General features: G+C 41.2%; 1 protein-coding gene across 1 annotated transcript in view; it reads right to left on the bottom strand.

Moving 5' to 3' along the window:
* The window catches only part of plekhh2 (pleckstrin homology domain containing, family H (with MyTH4 domain) member 2), a 49,419-nt gene that overhangs the window by 16,170 nt on the left and 9,611 nt on the right, over positions 1 to 23,638 (bottom strand). The window contains exons 3-21 of the mRNA XM_031284123.2: positions 16,609 to 16,671; positions 16,346 to 16,495; positions 14,657 to 14,740; positions 13,593 to 13,674; positions 13,229 to 13,414; positions 10,806 to 11,767; positions 9,764 to 9,839; positions 8,413 to 8,507; positions 8,124 to 8,283; positions 7,338 to 7,474; positions 5,207 to 5,320; positions 4,864 to 4,950; positions 4,561 to 4,719; positions 3,637 to 3,717; positions 3,076 to 3,255; positions 2,575 to 2,683; positions 1,665 to 1,777; positions 1,327 to 1,506; positions 487 to 584 (exon numbers count right to left, since the gene is read on the bottom strand). Coding sequence (XP_031139983.1) covers positions 487 to 584; positions 1,327 to 1,506; positions 1,665 to 1,777; positions 2,575 to 2,683; positions 3,076 to 3,255; positions 3,637 to 3,717; positions 4,561 to 4,719; positions 4,864 to 4,950; positions 5,207 to 5,320; positions 7,338 to 7,474; positions 8,124 to 8,283; positions 8,413 to 8,507; positions 9,764 to 9,839; positions 10,806 to 11,767; positions 13,229 to 13,414; positions 13,593 to 13,674; positions 14,657 to 14,740; positions 16,346 to 16,495; positions 16,609 to 16,671 — 3,116 coding nt within the window. The remainder of the gene's footprint in view (positions 1 to 486; positions 585 to 1,326; positions 1,507 to 1,664; positions 1,778 to 2,574; positions 2,684 to 3,075; positions 3,256 to 3,636; positions 3,718 to 4,560; positions 4,720 to 4,863; positions 4,951 to 5,206; positions 5,321 to 7,337; positions 7,475 to 8,123; positions 8,284 to 8,412; positions 8,508 to 9,763; positions 9,840 to 10,805; positions 11,768 to 13,228; positions 13,415 to 13,592; positions 13,675 to 14,656; positions 14,741 to 16,345; positions 16,496 to 16,608; positions 16,672 to 23,638) is intronic.

Consider the following 23,638-nt stretch of genomic DNA (forward strand, 5'->3'; position numbering starts at 1 on the left):
TAATTGTTTTCCAACTGTCTTCATCATTCTGAAACCCGAACACAAGAAATGTTGAGAATGACTAATTTTTTACTTTTGCAACCTAAAAATAGGCAAAAATGGTCTGAGGTTACTATTTTTAATTTACAAAACATAGGTAGGGTAGGAATTAGGCATAAACAGCATTACTAATCTGGAAAACTGTTTTTAGAGTTCACAGACTATGTGGCGATATTTCCCCAGTAATAGAACTTTTGCTCCATTGATTTGCCGGTCCAGTCAGAGAGACTGAGGGGAAATGACATGAAGATGAAGTTATTTTAAAAACCTAAAATATTTGGGACTTTTGGTGAAAATATTCGGGGCTGGAGCTCCAGAAGCTGTTTTTATAATTTCTGTGGTGTTTCTAAATGATTATGTTTTTTAACCGTTATGTTTTTGTCCCTTGTTAAATGTTGTGCCCCTTGATTCTTCATGCTAACGTCCTGGCCCCTGATGTTTTCTCACCTGGAGTCTCCGTGTCTTTTGAGGTGAACCTGGAGCAGCCAGAGGAACGGGTGCTGAGGCAGAAACAATCCGACACACAAGGCTAGAAACTGCCAACCCTGAAGAATGACATGCAAGCACACATTCTGTACAAACTGTCACAAACACGAGACAGAGAATCAGTATAGAAAGCACTAGAAGCATCGGTGCAGCATTTGAGAGACAGACTGACAAACTGCAGCTTCTCCTTGTCACATACTGTATTTTTTTTGGAACAATTTGCAACAACTGTGTCTGGTTTTGGACCTGTTAATTAGACACTGAGTTCATTCATGTACAATGTCACAGAGGAAACTGTGATATGACTCATTCTGTTTTTTTCCTGAGACATAATCATACTTTGGAATTTCCTATCTGTTTTGAAACTAACAGGTAGTGCTGAACATTCATCTGTAATTTCTGCCCTCTGCTGGTGTTACTGGTATTTTTGGTTATTGGATACGGAAGATCACAACTACAGGAGAGCTTCTGGTCTTTAAAAGCAGGTATATATTTCAAGGCCTTTTCAGGACTTGCTCTCTGCATCTAAAAGCTCTTTTGGTAATCAAGCCAAAATAAGGGATACACGGCTCTTCAAAAGTACAGTTTTAAACTTAAAGCTAGGATTGTCCACATAGACTGAAAGGATTTTAAACTGATTGTTTCCATATGTTTTTAAGCACTTAAAAAAAATGAAATCCATTTACTCAGTGAACGCTGATGATTCCAAACCTTTTTTTCAGACACCCTGTTCTTTCAAATGTCAGTATTTCCTGTAAATAACACATACTACTGCTGCCACTGTGTGGTGAGAATGCAAACCTGCAGCGGTCCTGGATGGCCGTGTGGCTGCCTCCTGCGGGTCTGTTTAATGAGCTGGCAGAAGAACTCATTCTGGAGCTCTGGGTGGGCCAGACACACCTGCAAAGCACTCTGGGCCAGTGAGACATGGTAGTCGATGGCCGGAGAGTCAATGGCTACGTTGATGAAAAGCTGACAAGTCTGAGGAGAGATGATAGTTAGAGTTTAAAAAGACAGACCCAGGGAGAGAGATCATTCTGTGATAAGGGATAAAAACTGCATATCGATGCTGTGTGTGTGTGTGTGTGTGTGTGTGTGTGTGTGTGTGTGTGTGTGTGTGTGTGCGTGTGTGTGTGTACCTTAAATAGTTTAACGGCCTCTGTCTGCAGAGCTTGTGAAGGCAGGGTGGTGAGAGGAGACAACAGAGCTTCCTTACTGAAACACAACATGGGATGTCTCCAGATCTGAGAGTCTGGAAGACAGAGAGACAAACTGCTAGCTAAAGGCAGTAATAAGCACAAGTCATACAAGTGATCAGATCATCTAATTTAGGGCTATTTATTAGGGTGATAACATCCTCAATTTAGTATCAGGACAACAAGCATGATTGAAAATAAATTTCATTCAGAATGGTCTACCCTCTATCAGGTGGTTACTTTTGCAGATGGTGTGATGTTATGCATGAAACCGTTTTATTTTTCATTAAAGTGCTCATATTATGCTCATTTTCAGGTTCATAATTGTATTTAGAGCTTGTACCAGAATAGGTTTATGTGGTTTAATTTTCAGAAAACACCATATATTTGTTGTACTGCACATTGCTGCAGCTCCTCTTTTCACCCTGTGTGTTGAACTCTCTGTTTTAGCTACAGAGTGAGGCATCTCACTTCTGTTCCATCTTTAAGGACTACTAGCCAGTCAGAAGCAGAGTATGAGGGCTTGCCACGCTAGCAGCTAGGCGAGCATTATAACGTGTTACAAAGTGACCACGTTTGTCTCTGAAGTAAAGGCTGGACTACAATAGAGCTGTTTGGAGCAGTTTGTGAACAGTGTTTTCTGTTGGAGATGCTAACTCCCTTTGGGGTGGACTTTGGGATTTTTCATTTAGTAAACCTATAACTTGCACCAAAAAAGATATATAACACAATAAAGGAAAGGGGAAAAGCCAAAAAGCATAATATGAGCACTTTAAGTAAAAAAACGCAGGCAGCTATTAGTTAATCACAATCAAAGACGACAAAAAGAAAATCATTTGTAGGAGATTCTTACTTGGATCTCCGTCCAGTTGGAAGAGTTTTCCCACCAGTTGTTCAAACTCAGTGCCGACTTTACCCACGGTGGTGCCCGCCGCCACAGACAGATGGTACAGCCACGAGTCCTATAGAATCACACACATTAACATCAGTGATACCAGATCAAATAAACACAAGAAATCTTCACATTCTGTTCATACTAAGAATAGAATTAGGCCTAGTTTAAACTTAAAACACAGTAAATTCCCTCTGAAAGCATTTACATTTTTTTTGTGCTAAACCAACAATGTCTGAGGGAAGCATTTGAATGCAGCAAAGGTAAAGCAGATTTCCTTTCTGATTTGTTAATAATGAATAGAAGAGCCCCACATACAGACATTTTAACTTCAGTATAGAAAATACAAGGCTGATACACTGTCCTGATGACTAATCTCTTGCAGCAAATTTGGAAGTGCAGAGCAGAAAAATTGCAGCCCTCACAAAAGAAAGAAGAACTTTCTTTCAGAGCGACGCTGACCTTTTCGTGGCGGGACTCGATGAGCAGGTAGGTCGGCCCTTGCTCTTGTGGGTGGATGGCTATGGTAAAAGATGCTGCCTGTAAGCCCCGCCCACATGCCTTTAGGTCATCATCTGAATCTCTTGACCTGTCTACCTCCTCCACCTGGGCCTCCCACAGCTTAATCTGACCCAGGGGGAACTGGAAACACACACACACACACACACACACACACACACACACACACACACACACACACACACACACACACACACTGAAATAAAAGGTAACATCTTTTGTGTTGCACCACTGCACAAAAATAAACATGGTTCTCACACCTTCTTAAACATCAAATCATGGGCTCTTAAATGACTTTCCAGACCCAATTTAGTCAAATTAAATTTAAGACAGGGATCAAGGTTCATTACTGTTACACATTTTTATAATAAGAACTAGCAGGCTTTACAGCACTTAGTACGTCACTTCAGGTAAAACGAAAAGACGAACATGACGGGAGCATTATAATTCTGTCTCTACATGCTGTAAATCTTACATAATGGGAGAATTGATGTTGAATCTTACCTTGTCCTCTTGGCTGCGGAAATAGTACAAGGTTTTGCCAATCAGGGCACACCAAACCCGCTTAGAGTAGCCGTGCTTCACCTGCCATGGAGCAAGAAACTAATTTCACTAACAGCAGTTGACAATCTAACATTAAATATGTGGTGGTATATAGATGTAGAAATGCTTTGAAAAAAAATTATTGCACAAAAAAACTTTTCATTTAGGTAAAGTTCTGTTTTTTATGAAATGGTATTTTCCTTTTGGGCATTTTAGGTCTTTAATAGACAGGACAGCTGTAGACAGGAAATGGGAAGAGAGAAAGAGAGAGAGAGAGAGAGAGGGAATGACATGCAGCAAAGGACTGCAGGTTGGAGTTGAACATGCGGCAGCTGCAGCAAGGACGGAGCCTTTGTACACGCCTTTGCGCACGCTTAACCAGGTGAGCTACCAGGGTGCCCCATGAAATGGTAATTTTTTTAAAGGAACACGCCGACTTATTGGTACTTTAGCTGATTCACCGTATCCCCCAGAGTTAGATAAGTCACGTCAGTCAGGTGATGCGAGCAAATCACTCCACAGAAGTAGCAGTGCTTCGTCTTCTGAGAATATAGTTCCCAGTATGTATACGGTTAGAAGATGGCTGTGTCTCATGTGACCTTGTTATTTGTACACCCTGTGACTATACAAATCACAACATGTAAATAGGAAAATGTTGGCGTTATTTTGTCACTTATTGGGAGCAGTAGGCTAGATGGAGCCGGTTACCTCCAGGATCTGGGCTAAGCGAGGCTAGCGGTGGGGGCGTCAGACAGAGTTACGACACGCACGGAGATGAGAAGGGTATGTATGGACTTATCTAACTCTGGGGGATACGGTGAATAAGACAAAGTCCCAATAAGTCGGCGTGTTCCTTTAAGTCAAATTGCTGGTAGGTTGTTGCACCTTGATGAGCAGTCCCTTCATGCCGGGGCGAATATCCGGCTGGGTGAAGAGAGGACTGGCAGCTTTCACCCTGAGCACACTCTGCAGCACCCTGAGCCACTCCTCCAGCAGGTTAGGGGAGTCAGCCTTCAGGTAGTACACACGCTTCCCTGTCACCACCTACAGTACACACAACAAGAAAAACACGGGTGAACGCGAGGATGAATTCGAATCGTTTTTTAATTGTGCAACTGCATTTCGTGATTAAAGGTGCCAGGATTTGACTGGATAGAATTGTGTTAGAGTAGACAGATATTCAAATACCTGGAGGACTTGTTTTCCGTCTCCACGGGCGATGCTGCTGGTGGCATTGACTTCGATCTGACCCTGAGGTTTTCTGATCACATCACTCTATGGGAGAATAACAAAGTTTTACAGAGGCTCACTGCAGAGGTACAGACATACATCCACTGAGCTGAATAAAAACAAATGAGCTGTCAACAGAACAATAGATGAATACCATTCATACCACATTTAATAACATAAGACAAACGTATATGGAATATGTACAAGTTCAAAAGAACATTTTCAAAAAAGCACTAAAATTGTAATTGTGTTACTTGCATAATAAGCAACAGAATTATAAAAGCTGTTGCGTAAAACCCACAGGTGAGTTGTAGTAGAGCAGCTCTCCGTCTTTGAGGACAAACCAGCGTCTCTTCCATGTTTTCTTCCAGGTCTTCACCATTTTCAACAGGTAGCCTGACTTCTCCATTGGTTCCTACACAAATACAACACTGTTCAGCTTGATTTACTGTAAAGTGCAGTGGATGGAAGAGTAACTCATTAAAATAGGCAAAAATGTTCCCTCCTCCTACCATTTAGAGACGGGTCCTTCTGAGCTTAAACCGATTAAGGTCACCATACTAAGTTATTCAAGTTTACGCCTAAAATACAGTCTATGTAGTTGTGTGTAATATGCGAAAAACAATACCTACCATAAATGAAAATACAAATTAACAAAAGTTTTTTGTTTTTGTTTGCCTTTTTTTTGAAGTCAACAAAGTTTTGAATTTCCCTGCACAATAGAATATCAAATTTTTCAGTCTTTATTGAAAATGTTTTCTATAAAAGTTCCCCAAAAATTCATTGAAAGCACATTGTCTAATCCAGTGTTGTAATGTAACAAAGTACAAATACTTCACTACTGTACTTAAGTAGAATTTTCACGTATCTGAACTATTGTTATTTATATTTTCGGAAACTTTTACTTTTACTCCACTACATTTCCTAAATAAAATGTTTACTTTTACTCCACTACATTACCACTAAGCATCTTAGGGTGTTTTCACACCTAAAAGTCCTGACCAAGGTCCGAACCAACGTTCATGTTTAATTACATTGTATACATTTGATCCCGTTCTTTTTGGTTTCACATAGTGATTTTGCCAGCGCACTAAAGAACTTTCCATGACATACCTACGGCGTGTCGTCACCACGTACATGTGTTGCGTCTCCCTTTGATTGGTGAGTAGACGGGCGTGCGTCTGACGTTGACGTGTTGTCATTTTGGCGGGTAGTCTTTTCCGTATGAATGAAAATGAATGGGTGGGTGGGTGGTGATGGCGCAGTGGATATGACACATGCCTTTGATGTGGGAGACCCGGGTTCAATTCCCACTGCGATGCATAAACCAATGTGTCCCTGAGCAAAACACTTAACCCCTAGTTGCTCCAGAGGCGTGCAACCTCTGACATATATTTAGCAATTGTAAGTCGCTCTGGATAAAAGCGTCAGCTTAATGACATGTAATGTAATGTAACGAATGAACAAATGAATAAGCAAATCCTGATTGCGTTATTATGGTATTACTACCAGCAGCAACAACGTCAGCACGACTGCAAAACTTTGTAAATGTCGGCATTTTTGTGAGTTTTTTCTAATTGACTTTTAATGTTTTCGTCTGACCAAATTTAAATTAAATATCTAATCTCCTCCTCTCCCCACGTACTTCCACAACTCATTTTTGGTTTTCCCGGGTTTTTTCTTCTTCTATGGTACGTAGTTGCCTAACTTCCTGTAATTGGTCCGAAAGTCTGAACCATCCAAAAAGTGTTTTCATACTGCAAACGAACCGAACCATGGTTCAGTTTGGTCCGGACCAAGACCACCTCTAAATTGCCAAGATAATGCACCTCCACTCCAGTTGGTGACCTGATGCCTGTTTGTTACCAAGCGGCAAAAAGAAAAAAAACCATAGGCCAAAGGAGGAGGAAGCATAATGACTGATAGTGTCATGGAAGCACCTGCTGCATGCTCTGCCGCCATGGTAACAGACGATGACCACCCCAACGACAGTGGTGATGAAGATAACGTTACACACCTTAGAACATAAAGTTCATAAGCAAAGGTTTTGTTTACTTTTACTTCTTATACTTAAGTACATTTAATATCAGAAACTTTAACTTTAACTTCTACCAAAGTCATGTTCTGGTAAGATACTTGTACTTTTACTCATGTATTGCTTTCAAGTATTTTATACAACATTGGTCCAATCTATATAATAAAAAGAAAACACTTTGAAAAACAAATCTGGTAGAACTACTTCTGTGTTATTGCATTTTGCATTGACTTGCAAGTGTGCCTATGAAGACTTGAGTCTTGACTTGAGCTTGCTCCAAAAGACAACATGTAACACAGGCGCTTGTAATCTGTACTTGAGAGATTTTGGCGTGTCCCGGGTAATGTTAGGCTAGGCCAATCAACAGGCCGATCTCCCAAAGAACATACTGACTCACACTCTTGCCGTTGTCACTGGCTGAAGAGCAGGTTTTGGGGAGTTTTTGCTCCGGTTCAGAGCACTCTGTGTCGGTGGAGTAGGCATCAGGAGGGATGGCATAGTCGCTCTCTGATGTCATAGAAGACATGGACACAGCTGGAGGAGAAGAGAGAGTAAAGTAGTTGACAACATAGTAGGGCTGGGCAATATAGCAATATTAAATCAATATCGATATATCAGACTAGATATCGTCTTAGATTTTGGATGTCATAATATGGCACAAGTATTGTCTTTTCCTGGTTTTAAAGGCTGCATTACAGTGAAGTGATTTCATTTTCTGAACTTACCAGACTGTTCTAGCTGTTCTATTATTTGCCTTTACCCACTTGTTGTGTAAATATTTTGTGAACGCACCAATTGTCAACCCTACAATATCGCCGCAATATCAACATTGATGTATTTGGTCAAGAATATCGTGATATTTGATTTTCTCTACATATCGCCCAGCCCTGCAACATAGTACGTAATGATACACATCTACATGTTTTTAATAGAGATCCTCATTATGTTTGCACGACATTAAATATCTTTTGAAATGGAGCGATTGATTTAGAGTTGACCAGTACAGCAGCTACTGTGATCATGGATGGTTTTAACTCCAGCTGCTGTGGGAATTCTAAAGCGTGCGCCCCATGTACAGAGGCTCAGTCCTTGTCGCAGCGACCCACGGCCCTTTGCTGCATGTCATGCCCCTCTCTCTCCCACCTTCCTGACCTAATCTGTCCAGTATGTGTGTGTGCTGTACCTCTCTTGAGAGAGCGCGGGCTGCCCGGGCTGCTGTCCTTGCGGGAGCTGGACGAGGTGTGGGAGCTGCAGAGGGATCCGTCCTCCTCTCCGGAGCTAGAGGACTCCTCGGAGCTGGAAGACTCGTCTGAGAACGGACTGCTGCTCAGCATGGTGGCTTTCTGCAAGACAGAAGCGGGGCGTTGGTCAACACAGCACTTGCACACAGTCATAGACATGCAAAATACTGTATATCAAAAAACAGCTTTGCTGACATGGTGACAGGCCAATAAAAACAGTGTTGCACTTACCCCCTTCAGAGTAGTGTAAACTGGAGTAGTCATGTTTTTATAAATGAGGGATGTGTACATTACAAAGGCAGGATAGGAGGACTGGAGGTAAGGGTCTGCAACACAGATCACAGTTCAGTTAGTTAGTCAGTTGTTCCGCTGAATATCTCTGTAGCTGAGACTGAGCTGGAGAGCGGGGTCATTTTAAATGCATAAAATAACTGAAGCTACCTAGCATAAATTTGGGAGCAGGGCCACACCTCAACCACGCCTCTTCCGGCATTCCTATAAATACCCACCTAACCCCTCCCTCCCACAGTTTCTTTTTCCCCTCCTTTAGGTCCTACAGGGTTTCTGCAGGTTTCACCAAGTCAAATTTAAGACCATTATAAATTAAATGTAAGACCTATATCATGACATAAAAAAACAAACAAAAAAAGTCTATATCAGAGTCCAGAAGCATGGCTAAACTTGCACTTCCCGATAGCTAAAGAATAAAATCCGTTTCGAAAGAGACTTGTGCGTTATTGCACTCGGCTGCAATATAAGTTGCATGTTGTTCTCATTTGTATTCGTAATTCAGCAAATTATATTTGGAGTAGGGAAAGAAAGAACTACAATACCACAAGAAAGAAAAAAACTACATTGTAAAGCACAGCAAGAGAATCTCAATGAGAAAACGTAGACCTGTTTGAAATGATTTAAGACCTAGAACACAATTCTTCAGCCTAAAATTTTGATTTTGAAATTCTGTAATTATGAATTCATTAAAAATTCTGATTTTGGGTCTGTAATGCCCGGGTGCTAGCACAGATTCCCTACAGAAGCTTCCCCACAACGCAGTCAGCGAACGGATGACTAAGTTAGACTAAGATTCTAAGTGAATTCACACCTCGCACACCAATAATTTTTCATTGATAAATAGTTTGAACGTATCTGGTTGATGGGATGGTCCTTGCTAGTTAAAAGACATTTAGATGTTTTTCACAAATGCTACAGTGTGCCTTGGATTGTATTTGAAGGAGACTTTGCATTTGAGAGCAGATTCTACCCATGCAATGAGGCCCCTTTAACAAGATGGAATGAGCACAGTCGACCTGAAGTACCCAAAGAGCACCTACAGTACATTTGATCACCACAAAGACCCAGCAGTGCTTCTACTCCATCATCTTCACACTGAGCTGGACAGTGTTGATGCATTACCTCCTTTTTTATTTTATTAGATAGCGCAGATAGAGAGGGAAAGGGGGAATAGAGGGGAGAGAGGGGAAGACATACAGCAAAGGGCCACAGGTCGGATTTCAACCTGGGCAGCTGCCAAGGCCTACGTGTGGCGTAACTGAACATGAACTCCTTTTTGTCCCTGTCTTACCTTTGCTAGCAGGGTCTGTGCAGGATGTCTCAGACAGTCGGATTCCTGATTTAGCAACAGCATAGATGCGACTCTCCTGTGGGAAAAACATGCTAAATTATCAGTCAAAAAACCACTGATAATTCTACCAGTAAGAGAATATCTTAAGAAAGAAAAAAAAGTCCCAAGCTATCTTACTTTGCAAGCTAACTGCAGCTGACATGTTTTTGGAATGTTGCAATCTTATGTCAAAACAATGTTTTCGATATTACACTGACCATCTATAGCAGTGGTTCTCAAGCTTTTTTCAATAATGCACCCCCTTTAAGCCATGTACCCCCTAACAAGCGTGAAGTCTATATAAAGACGAACAATACAGCGATGTCTGCGATACATTTACTAAACAACAGCCTTGTACCTGGAAAACATTTAAATGCTGATGAAAACAGGCGACAAAAACTTGGAAAAAGTCAGTAGAAAGAAGGAAGTAAGGCAAGAATAGGTCGAAAATAGTAACAAAAACTTTGAAAAAAGAGACACAAACTTCAAAAAAGCAATAAAAACTTTGAAAAAAAAAAAACAGTAGAAAGAAGGAAGGCAACACTAGGGCGACAAAAGTGACAAAGAATTCCAAAAAGGTGACAAACTTCGAAAAAACTGACAAAAACTTTGAAAAAAACAGAAAAAAAATGTTGAAGAAAAAAAGACAGGAGAGAAAAGTAAAGACGAAAGGCAAGAATAGGTCAAAACAAACGACAAAACCTTCAAAAAAAGGTGACAAACTTCAAAAACAGTGACAAAAACTTCTAAAAAAGCGACAAACTTGAAAAAAAAGACAGTAGAAGTAACTACAGCCTTGTAACTGAAAAACATTTTGCAAAAAAATGTACGTACCCCCTGCAATCCTCCAAAGTACCCCTAGGGGTACACGTACCCCCATTTGAGAAACACTGATCTATAGGCTGTATACTCCATATTGCTGTTAATGTGCACCTTAGCAGCAGATGGCACTGTGAGTACCCATTATCGATCTCAGTTTAGAATAAACATTAGATTATCTTACCCAGGAGGGCAGCCTGTGCAAAGGGGGTGTAGGCGGTGCTGAGCTGTCACAGTCTTCCTTCTTTGGGCTGATCTCTGTACCGGGTTCAGGTGGAGCAGGTGATGTCTGCAAGGTTGGAAATGTAGGCGCAGCTTGTGAGCAAGGGAGGCTTTGAGGAGGCGTGTCCCTTCCCGTTTCCATGCCAACCTCCTGCTCCTGGTCGAGGTCAGTTTCCTGTGGCCGGAGGGGGCGCAGCATGCTGAGAGCGTTGCGTGTTTGTCCGTGTGCTGCCTCGCTGCTGATCGGTGGCTGGCTCAGGTGTTTCTTGGCCAGAGCCACATTCGTCAACCCGAACCCTGCTGGGGTCCGCAGCCGGGGCTGTTTGGGCGATGCGGGGTTATCCCTCGGGTCCTGGGGTGGGTTGGGTCGTTTAGGGGTGAGGGCTGGGGTGAGGATGGGGCTGGGGGTGTTAGCTTCGCCAGAAGAGGATGAGGAGTCAAGTCTCTGTGACTGGAATCGCTTGTTGAGCTCCTCTGAGGTGCAGTCCTCCAGCTTGGCCCTGTGTGCCCCCCCCTCCCCCTCCTCCCCCCCATCCTTACAGCCTCCCAGAGTCCCCTCTGATGAGCCCAGCAGGCTGAAGCGGGGCCGCTCGGCGCGCTGCATGTCGTCGTCGAATAGAGAGCTGCTGTCGTCCGAAGCAGTCAGGTAGGTGTCACTGCCGGGGCGGCTGAACTCCAGAGCACACCCTCCTCCTCCTCCTCCTCCTCTGCCCTCACACCCTCCTCCCCCTCCTCCTCCCTCCCCATCTGATGCAGCGCTGGAGAGAACGGAGGAGACGCTGCGGGACTCAGGTCCAAGGGCTTTCTCACCCAGGCTTTCAGATGCACTGTCATCCTCCAGAGGATTACCCAGAAGTCCAGTCTGGTCAGGGGTCTGGACTTCACCGTTTGTGCCTGAGAAGACTGTCTGCTTACTACTCTTCTCTGTCAAAGCAAACATGAAAATCATTTGGGTTATTTTCAGTGGAGATCGTGAAACCCATTCAATAATAATTGTATAATTTCATCAAGTAAAACGAGTTCAGTGGTTTTCTCAAAAGAAATTAAACTCATATACAATACAAATATAGTTTTTAATTTCAGTTCAGACTCATTTTAAATTGAGTTGTGCAGCAAACTTCTCAAAGCAGAGTGATGGTCACATAAAGAACAAAACCAAACATTTAGATTCCTTGGAATATCTTTGCACTATATGTGGTAGAAGCATTGATTTTGGTTTTGTGACTACAGATACACCAAAAACAAAGAGCTGCTTGGCACAACGTCAAGAATATTATAGAATAAAGTGCAGGTTGCTTATTTACGTAATGTTTGCCTAATGTTTCCGTTAAACGCAAGCCGTTATGGGGTCTGTGTAGACAGCTGGATTGATTTAAAGTGCTCATATTATGCTCATTTTCAGGTTCATAATTGTATTTAGAGCTTGTACCAGAATAGGTTTATGTGGTTTAATTTTCAGAAAACACCATATTTTTGTTGTACTGCACATTGCTGCAGCTCCTCTTTTCACCCTGTGTGTTGAGCTCTCTGTTTTAGCTACAGTGAGACATCTCACTTCTGTACTATCTTTGTTGGGAGTCGCACATGCGCAATATGTACTGCTAGCTTGTCAGTTGCAGAGTATGAGGGTGTGCCACGCTAGCAGCTAGACAAGCATTATAACGTGTGTTACAAAGTGACGCACGTTTGTCTCTGAAGTAAAGGCTGGACTACAATAGAGCTGTTTGGAACAGTTTGTGAACAGTGTTTTCTGTTGGAGATGGTAAGTCCCTTTGGGGTGGACTTTGGGCTTTTTCACTTTGTTAACCTATAACGTGCACAAAAAAGATATATAACACAATAAAGGAAAGGGGAAAAGCCAAAAAGCATAATATGAGCACTTTAAGTTGGAGCTGATCTCTTCCGTCACAAACGCCTCCCTTGTAGAGACGCCATTCGTCTTGCTGTGATAACAAAGTTTGCAATAATGATGTAGGGCTGTGCAATTAATCAAATATTAATCATGATTACAAAAAATATTATATATATAGATTATTTTGCACAAAACTCTCATTTTGTCTTGTGTTCTGAATGAAAACTAAATGTTCAAACGGCTAAAGTATTAAGGGAAATTTCTTTTTTATTTTTATTTTTTACAATCAATGCTCTGGTCCAGTCATTCAACTGAAAAAAAATCAACAACTTTACAATTTTCTAGGTGAAAAAAGTATGGGCGTGAACACCTTTGTCTAAGACACCATGGATATGACCTAATGGCTAAAAAATGTCTTCTGAGTCATTTCTATTTTTTCACTATGAAACCTTGCCTTCCTTTGTCCCAGCGTCACCCACAATCTCTCAGAATCAGTTTCCATTTCCAAAGCTGTGACTATATGGGGGACTTACCAGTCTTATCTCTGCCCTCAGTCTCTCCCTGGGTGCTCAGGCTCCTCTGGCAGGGTGCTGGTCCAGTGAGGACCTGGGGGCTCTTCCCCCTCACTTGGAAACAGCCAAACGTCAGGCTGCTGAGACGCTGGGCCTCCCCTGGTCTGCACAGGACTCCTCGTTCCCCACCACACTTCTGCTCAAAGGCTGCACAAACATGTTTGAACAGTATCATTACGCATATGTGTGTGTGTGTGTGTGTGAGTTTACAGTACATACATAGTACATGCACTTCGTACTAGCACTTGTCTTAATGTCCTCATGGAGATATTACCAAGCTAGTTTAGACATAAACATATTTGAGCAGGACATAAAAGGCTCTTACCCTGCACTTGTTTCTGTAACTCCACAATCTGAGCCTCCTGCTGCTTGTTGGTTTCTTTTAATGCCGCGTTCTCCACCTCAAACTAAAGAAAAGAAATATGTTTCAAAATGAAAAGCCCCCTCTTGGACCAGGGAACTATCTAAGGCAGAGATCTTCAACAGGGGGTCCAGGACCCCTAGAGGGTCCTCAGAGTTACTGCAGCGGGGCCACCAAGTTATTGTTAAGTTTTTGAAGGTTTTTTCAAAAATGTAAACGTCTTAACATGAATCCAACATATTATAAGCAAATATAAATCTGCCTATTAGTGAAAAAAAGAACATTGATGATAGGCATACTGGCCTATAGGTAAGGTAGTCACCAAGGTAGTCATACACAGATACAGTTAAAGGTGCACTATGAGTTCCTGCATGAAGTCACTTCTGTTGACGGTCCAAGTAAATTCCAAACAAAACAGAGCAAGCTCGCCCCTCCCCTCATGTTTCCGTAACTGTCATGACTAACTGACTAACTGTCACTAACCCCCACCCCCTCCCCCAACCATCTTGTCAGTGATTGGCTGGAGTGGTTTGTTGTATTTTGGTGCCTATCCTGTGCCTCTAGTGTTTGACGTTTACGACCTCTGTGTTGTCTCCTGAGACCGGGCTTTTTCACGGTGTATTCAGGGGGCAGGCAGCTAGTGGATCAAGGAGAGATGCCTACGATTTGAGACAAAAATGAAATCGTGCTGAAACCATGCAGGAACTCATAGTGCACCTTTAATTCTAAGCATTCACTGTGCCACCTTTATGTTTAACAGTATTTTATTAACTAAGAAGGTATGTATAAAGGCTCTAGACCGCCCTACATGTTATTGTAGGCCCAGTTTAATATGCAACTTAATTTTGTACAATACATATATATGTAGTAGGGGGTCCCTGCTCCGCCTTTCTTTTAGTTGAGGGGTCCTTGGTTTAAAAAAAACATTGAAGACCCGTGATCTAAGGGAATGAGATGATACTGGTATCCCAGCTTACATTTTGCCACTTTTCCATCCAAATTTATATCAAATGCCATCGTTTATTTACCTCTGACAACTTTAGCATCACCCATTCCTTGATCTTTGCTGCTTTCTCCTCCACCGTTTTGGCATCCTGAAGTCGGATCTGTTTCTGGTGAAAGAGGACATGTTTTCAAGGACCAACATCAGTTCTCTCGGGTTGAACACAAGCAGCCGTAGAATAGTTTGGGACACAAACAGTGGATAGAGAGATTTTGATGATAGAATCTGGAAGTGACTCATTGTATGAAATGTCACTGCAGAGAACAGATTTTAAACAAGGACACAGTCTGTATCATTTGGTGGCAGTCACCTGTCAATGGCTCAGCGTTGTGGTTGTCTGCCACTTGACTTTTAATTCCATATTTTTACAATACACTTTTTAAGATCTTGGTTGTTTTTAAGAATAGAATAGAATGCCTTTTATTGTCACTATACACATGTACAACGAGATTAAAAGCAACTCCTTTTTCCAGTGCCAACATGTACGTAAAAGAAATGTAACAACATGGAATAAAATAAGTAGTGCAAGGGGTGTGCCCAGTTCTGAGACGATATATACATATATAAAAAAATAAAAAGATAAGTATGGCTTTATATACAGTGTAATATGCAGTGTGGAGTAATGATATTGCACAGTATTATCAATATTATCAATAGTATTAAATATTAAATATTGCACAGTAGGTGGGTAGAAGAAAGTCCAGGGGTTGGGGGGTTAGACTGTAAAGTCAGTGCATGTGTGAGTTCAAAGTAGTTATGGCTTTCGGAAAGAAACTGTTCTTGAATGGGTTAGTCCTTGTTCTGATGTACCTGTAGCGCCTCCCCAAGGGCATCAGGTGAAACAGATCAAAGCCAGGGTGGGAGCTGTCCTTGGTGATGTTGATGTTTAACAATATATTTTAACTGAATTAAGGATTTTAGTCATTGGATGTCTGGATCTTAAGCTATCAGAGAAAAAAGCTGAGCAAACATTAGTGGTGGCTCTCCACCGAAGAGCCAAACAGTGTCGGAGAACCACTGATTTTTAACGTAAAACTGCGTTATTGAGTGTGTTTTACGGATCCGTTTGTTTTGAGGAGGGGACAGGTTAAAACTCCTGAATGTCTGGATCTTAAGTTATCAGAGAAACAAGCTGAGTTAATATAAGCAGCATTTCAGCTAGCAGCCCATCTACAGAATGACCTAGACAGCGTTGGATAAACTGATTGTTTTTGGAGAGGAGAGGACTTCTGCGAATGATTCGGCTGCCTGTAAAAACCTCCTGATTAATGAACGCTGAAGGAGTCCTAACCGGAAGAATCTGACTGCTGTGACAGCTTTGCTCCATCTCTTGTTGTTGTTTTGATTGAGAGTCCCCTAGCGGCAGAAATTTGAACGTTCAAACCACAACCTTTAATCATGAATATTAGTAGAGATACTGTAAACACAGAAAAGTAGTTTGCTATTCTTGCATCCTCAGTGCACTTATTCAAGGATTATAAGAAATCTTTCCATTGTGGACCGAGAGTTTGGTACTTTTCCAATTGAGACTATTGCTCCTTAGCTCTGTAGGGATACAGTGTATGTATCATGTGTCTGTGAAGACTAACTACATGCCATATCTTCCTCTGCATTCTTTTGCACCTTGAAAAAAAGAAGAAGAAGAAGAAGAAAAAACATCCACTGGCACTTGATCTGTTGCTTTGATGAAATTCCCCATGTGTGTGTGTTTTACCTGCTCCTCCAGCTGCTGCTCCAGCTGGCCGATGACGTCCTCCTTCTCCTGCACCGAGGCCTGCAGCTCCTGGCAGCGCTGGAACAAACGCACCTCGGAGTCTCCGGACTGGCTGTCTGGAGCTTTCAGCTTCTCCTCCATCCACTGCACCTGAAATCACACATACACGCTGTATATACACATACCTATACACACACACACACACGCAATACACATGCATGCACTGACAGTACAGGTAAACACACTTTTGTTTGGATCCTTACCTGTTGGTGAGCGGTGAAGGCCCGCTTTTCTGCATCGATCACCTGCGTCTCCAATTGTTGAATCTGGGAAAGGAAGAGCACAATATTTGATTTCATTTGATCTCACCCAGGGTTTTCCCTACCATTATAAGACTTAGGCGCACAGCTCCTACGCCGAATCAATGTAAAAATCAACGTGAGCCTCAAAACTATATAAAAGACTTTTCTCAGATCTAATGATTGTAGTCGGTCCTCAGTGGACTTCTTTAGCAAGTTCTGTCTTTCAGCTTGTTTAGTGCTATTTATTTATCATCTGATCTAGCTTCTCCAACATTTTAGACACAGATATGGAAATAATAATGGTCCAAAATGATGTGAAACGGCATATCTTTTCTGCAAAAAACATTACATTTTCTTGAGCGAGGAAGCCAAATACATGCACCTAAGTCTTCCACAAACGTAGTGAAAACACTGTCACCTTATTTAAATTCTCCTAATATCTCACTACTCTTGTTACTTAATAACAAATATTGCATCTTCTTTGAGCACATACACAAACCTACATAGTAACACTCCCTTCAACTGCACAATCTGATCGGAAATGAGTCCTTTATTTCCCCTCAACTTCACCTCCGAGGTGAAATATTAACTCCACTTGAGTCCTGAGCCAAACACAACAGCACCAAATAAAGACAGAAAGTTGTGCATGCTAGAGCAGAATGAGAGCGCTGCTCGAGATAACGCTGCCATGCTGGATATGAGCAGATGCTTTGCAGCTGGTCTTTGCGCATTTATGACTCAAAAGAATGTTTAGAATCACGATTGGGATAGCCAAAGTTCACAGATGTATCTTACATGTACATTTACTTACAGCTCGATGCATCTTTTTAGTCAGGCGTTCATCTAGCCAAATTGCAGACTGTATTTCTTTGCATTCATTTTGTGTTTTACTAGGATTTATTGTGTTTTATTGTGCTTTTTAAAAACAATTTCGGAAAATTTGGGGACTTTAGCCTCAAGTGTGCTCCCTTTTGCCAGAAATCTAGGTTTCATCTTTGACCCAGCATTAAAATTTGACAAACAAATTAGTTCTGTTGTCAAATGTAGCTTCTTTCATCTCAGGACTATTGCTAAACTAAAATCCTTCCTCTGTCGTAAGGACTTGGAGACTGTTATTCATGCCCTTATTTCGTCTCGTATTGACTACTACAATTCCTTGTATTCTGGGATTTGCCAATCATCTTTATCACGCCTGCAGTTTGTCCAGAATGCGGCTGCTAGATTGTTGACTGGGACCAGAAGGAGGGATCATATCTCCCCGATATTGGCTTCTCTTCACTGGTTACAGGTCAAATATAGAATCGATTTTAAGGTAATGTTACTTGTTTTTAAGGCATTACATGGATTGACCCCTTTATATATTGCTGATCTCGTTAGCCTACATCACTCCTCCAGGAACCTAACATCGTCTAATCAGTTCCTTTAGCTATTCCACAGACTCGGATGAAAACAAAGGGCCTTCTCCAACTCTGGAACAAACTTCCCATTCATATTAGGTCTTCCTCTACTGCCGAGATCTTTAAGTCTCGTTTTAAAACACATTTTTATTCTTTGGCGTATGATTTAGTTTAGGGACATTTGTATAGAAGTGTGTCGTTTGTATGATGTTCATTGTGTCTATATTTTTATTGTCTTCCTTTGTTTTTATAACATAATATAACTTGTTTCAGCCTAGGTTGGTTTTAAATGTGCTCTTTAAATAAATTGACTTGACTTTTTATGACTATTGATGTTTTAATGTATGTATTCATTTGGCCTGTGAAGCACTTTGTGACTTTGTCTGTGAAAAGTGCTATACAAATAAACTTTACTTACTTACTTACAACCTCATAATTGTGCAGTTCATTTATATTCCATAGATTGCATTTCTACTTCATGTTTGTTTTGTCCAAATTTAAATGTCAGCTACTGTAACATAATTAGATTTAATTAATATAATTACTTGTAATTGTATAGTATACTTGTAACATAATTGTTAGCTACATTACAATAATGTAATGTTATCAATCATGCTTCAACAGAAAACTCTTGTGATTGATTAGCATGCTTGCCGTGGTATTTCTCAAATTTAAGAGATTTAAGATATTTTTTAAGTCATGCTACTGGCTATTTTATTTATTATTTTTTTAGATTCTTTTTTGGGCTATTTAGGCCGTTACTTATATAGGACAGCTGAAGTCATGGAAGGGGAGAAAGAGGGGAATGACATGCAGCAAAGGGCCGCAGGTCAGAATCGAACCCGCGGCCGCTGCGTCGAGTAGTACACCTCTATATGTGGCTGAGCGCTCTACAAGGTGAACAACCCAGGCGATCCTACTGGCTATTTTTATGAAAATTACAGCAACCTTTGGCTCTGTTTGTGCGAGAAGGTTAGTGACCCAAAAAAGACCCATATAAAATGCAATAACACTAAAAGCTATAAATGCAGACTCCGTTGCCAAGAAGAAGCTGCCAACTATTTTTTTTCCATTTGTGCATTTGTGCAGAAGTGCTGCATATAGCACCTTTATCCAGTTACATAATAATGATGAGGTGTCACATCTATAAAAGGTACAACCAGCTCTTTGTGTACTAAGATCAGAGCAGAGCATGTGGAACCTGGTAAGAGTGTGTTAAAACTGCAGTAACACCAAAGGTCACACAGCCTGGACACACACACACACACACACACACACACACACACACACACACACACACACACACACACACACACACACACACACACACACACGCACACGCACACGCACACTTGGATGGACACACAGACAGACACCCAGCACATAGGCCAGTATTCACACTACATGTGCACATGCACAAGGATGAAAAACCCTGAAGGAATCGAGGAGAGAGATGACTTTATGAGCCACATTCCTCTGAAATTCCTCAGCTCAAAGTGGCGGAAGCAGCAGAGAAACCAGTGTCTTCTGAGGAAAGTGGCATCATGAAGAAAAAATATGCGGGAATGTCGGAAATGGAAATTCTCTGTGACTGTGTAGCAACTCTGCAACCACTACGGGTAGAATAATTTGCTACATGTGCACATATACATGTACAAATTTGACTAGATTAGAGGGAACCTTTAACAATCCCTGTGGGGAAATTGGGCTGACACACCAGACAATCGGATGTAGCTAAGAATAGGACAGAGTACTGCAAATAATGAAGGAAGTCATTCCCTCTAGAGTAAATATATACAGTATACAGCAAACAAACAAAGCTTTGCTTTCTTCAGTGACAGATTTATAGGTTAAAGAAATATAGTTCACTAATCATAGGCCTTTTTCACAGCGGAGACCCAGTCTGTCCTAAGTAGTTTCAGTTTATGTCAGCATTGTTTGGTATTATATTTAGCCACATGTAGCACATAGACTGCCATTTACTGTAATACTTGTTTCATGATCATATCAGCCACAGTATGATGGAAAACCAGTAGGAATTATATGGCCTAGAAACACTTGTATGATTTTGTCGAATATTCAATTAGTTTAGTTTAGATTTAAAGCTTTAGTGCATAACTTTTTGATATTAATGAACGTCCGTAACATTCAGGCCATTGCCAAATGAGTTGCTACAAAGCTAATCCAGACTATCAGCTCCACACAACTCTCTCTGGATTTCTCAGTATGGCTATGTTCAGAAACTCTGTTATCCGGCGACTTTCGCACGCAGAAACTCGAGTGAGTTCTGACTTCTGAAGACTCCATCATGTTTTTTTAATCCTCCGTGTCCTCCTTGGCTACTAGCAACTGCGTGGAGGAGTGGATGATTACTTAGAATTCCTCATGGGGGAGACAGAAACTACGCACTATAGCTTTAATCGACAGATCTGTAAAACCGTTACCGTTAACTCCTCAAGTAAGCACCAATTTAAATCGTATTTACCAGATATGTGCTCATACATTTCTTGAAAATAAGTAATTTAGCATTAAAAAAAGCATAAAAAAAAAAATTAAAAAAAATCAACTAAAGAAATATTAGTCGACTAAGACCAAAACGACCAAGAAGTCGACTTATCAACTAAGAGGGGGCAGCCTTAACTTTGTTCAGTACTTCCCCATAACAATAGTTCCTAATTATATAATTAGTGACATTGACATGACCTGGCTTGAATAAGAAATAACAAAATGGATGCAGCTGTTCTGTTCCATAACCAAACTGTGTGTGTAAACTAGCGCAAACAGGGACGACTGTACTTAGCTGCAGTGTGGATTCAGCCGGTGGAGACTGGCATGGCCGTGCTCCAGCTTTCCCCTGCTTCTGTTAACTTCCAGAGACCAGAAGAAATGGACCCAGCTCGGTCCAAAAGCAGCCACACCCTGCCAGAGCCGCTCAATGTTTCCACTGCACAACGTTCTCTGGACCAAAGTGGAAGCAAGGCCTTTACGCAACCACTGTTCCACTTGTCGGTTGACTTGTCATTTCAGTGTGATTTTGAAAAATCCAATTTTACAGATCAAGATGTTATGGGTTAATGGTACTGTATATCCACCCTTGACCTGGAAATTATACATCTCCTGTGGGTGTATTCTTCACATCTGGTTTTGGAGATATTGTGAGCAAATTCATCCTTCTGTGCTGATAAAAACTGCACTTCGGTGACAAATTTAACAACTGGAAAAGTGCACTCAGTAGAGTGCAGATCTCTGCCAGGTGTGTCTCCCTCACTCCTCCCAAACGAAGAAGAGTTGAATCTCACTTAGTTGATTCATTTTCTTTATTTCAGGTTTATTGAGCAGGGACAATGCACACTAATAAAACATTTAAAAAACTGTAAAATTGTCCTTCCCGGATCTGTTATGACAAAATACACTGCTGCCCCTATTTTCTTTGTACAACTCCCACAAGGCGCATCTAGGCGCGTGTCAGCGCTCATGGACGTGCGACGCTTCATGCCACTGTCCTATCCGCTCATAAACCCCCCCCCACGTCGGTATAAACCAGTCCATAAAATTGTGAATCACCGTAACCCTGAGAGGTCCTTAAGCATACAGCACAGTCATAAATGTGCACAAAAATAAGGCTGATGGGTCTAGTATTGGAGATTAGCTGCGGACAGACACACACACACACACACATTATCCCCTCCAGACTTACACCTGACAGAGATAATCACATAGATACATGACTTTGTTATGTGAATTCTCTTGATCTATTTCTGTAGTTATTTTGATCATACAAACTACAGAAACACTCACAGATCACTTTTCACTGAACCTACTTGTTCTGATGAAAAGCAGACATGAAAAAGGATATCTCACACAGACACACACACACACACACACACACACACACACACACACACACACACACACACACACACTCTCTATATAGATCCTTTGCTTTACCACAAACGACAAACCATATGTGCCTCTCTCAATAACAGATATAGCATCTGGCAGAGAACAGCATGTTAATTACAGGGCATGTATACTGTAGACGCTAGAGCTGGAGAGGACACACACTCACCCAATCTTGCACACACACCAGACATAACAACATATGAAAAACCCATAAACACATGTCTGATGATGATGATATTCTCCTGTGTATCAGACCATGCGTGCAAGTGCGTATGTTTTCCTCATTCTGTATGTTATATATATAAGATCAATTAGGCCTGGGTGTGTGTGTGTGTGTGTCATATCCTGTTGGGATGACCAATGGCAGGTTAAGGTTTACATTATGTCTATTTCAGGAGTTACAGCCCCAAATGTACTCACACACAATATGAGTACTCCTGTTGCTTCACTGTGTCCACGCAAAATAAAACACACGTGTGTGACAAACACACACGTGACCCTCTGCCTCAGCCTCCACAACTTCTAAACAACGCTCTATCACCTCCGCACTCAATTCGCTCTTCAGAACCAAACTCCAACTCAACTTCCATTCCTAGAATTCCACAACTGGCACTTTGTGACCACCCCCCCATCGCTCCATCCACAGCCAGGCAGCCAGCTCACAAAGCCTCTTTCTGTAGAAGCTACAACTCACAGTGCTGACCTACAGGTTTAATACCAAATAGGTTCAGCCAATATAGTTACAGTTGGGACTTATTCTCAGGCAAATATGCTCACTAACACTCTAAAACTATAGTTCAAATGTGTTATATAATGAAAACTGGTGACAAATAGAAGAATAAACTCACCTCAAAAACAAGACTCCTTTCTCACACGACAAGCATATACATCTATGTGAGGGCAAGTATATATATATTTATATAATGTATATATGATATGACATTGGTCCACGTGGCTAATATACCTCATATTATATAGGAGGATGTTTTGCTTCTTTCTAAATTCTCGTTCTAAAGACCAAACCAGAATATGCCACTCCACCCATTGTGGTTTTGGTCTGTGTCTACTGTATGTACAGTATGGATATACTGTATGTGTGTGTATTCTTATGGGTGTAGGATAGGTCAGGCAATATTCTATATTGCACTTATTATCACCAAATCCCACGAAAAGATCAAAACCAACAATTAATTGATGCTGCTGATATTAAGTATTCATGTACTGTATGTTTAAAGCCTGATTAGAGTACATCTTATTCCTTTAGGCCATAGAACTCCATTGTTGTCCAAACACTATTAAAAGCAAATTATCAGCCACATCCCTGAACTAGGTGACATGTTCCATCATTATTTATATGAACTGTATTGTTCTTTATTTTGAGGCAATCCCACATACACCATTCTGCTGCTGTAAAAACTCCCAAGAGCACCAAATGTCTATTAATCCGCAGCTGGAAATAGTCCCTAACCAATGAACTACTTCCTTCTGTATGAGTAACGTTTACTGAAAACTACAGTGCCCAGCTGTTTTAGAAAATGATTTAGCCTTTAAAATATGAAACTATATATTTATTTCCGATTTCAGAGGTTAAGTTTTCAGCAGGGATTCTATTGGAGTCTATTCATTCATCATTTGCATTTCACTGAATTCAAAATGCTGATTCCTTCTTTATAGGGATGAGGTTCACAATT

Source organism: Sander lucioperca, chromosome 15 (assembly GCF_008315115.2).
Source record: "Sander lucioperca isolate FBNREF2018 chromosome 15, SLUC_FBN_1.2, whole genome shotgun sequence".
Classification (NCBI taxonomy): Eukaryota; Metazoa; Chordata; class Actinopteri; order Perciformes; family Percidae; genus Sander; species Sander lucioperca.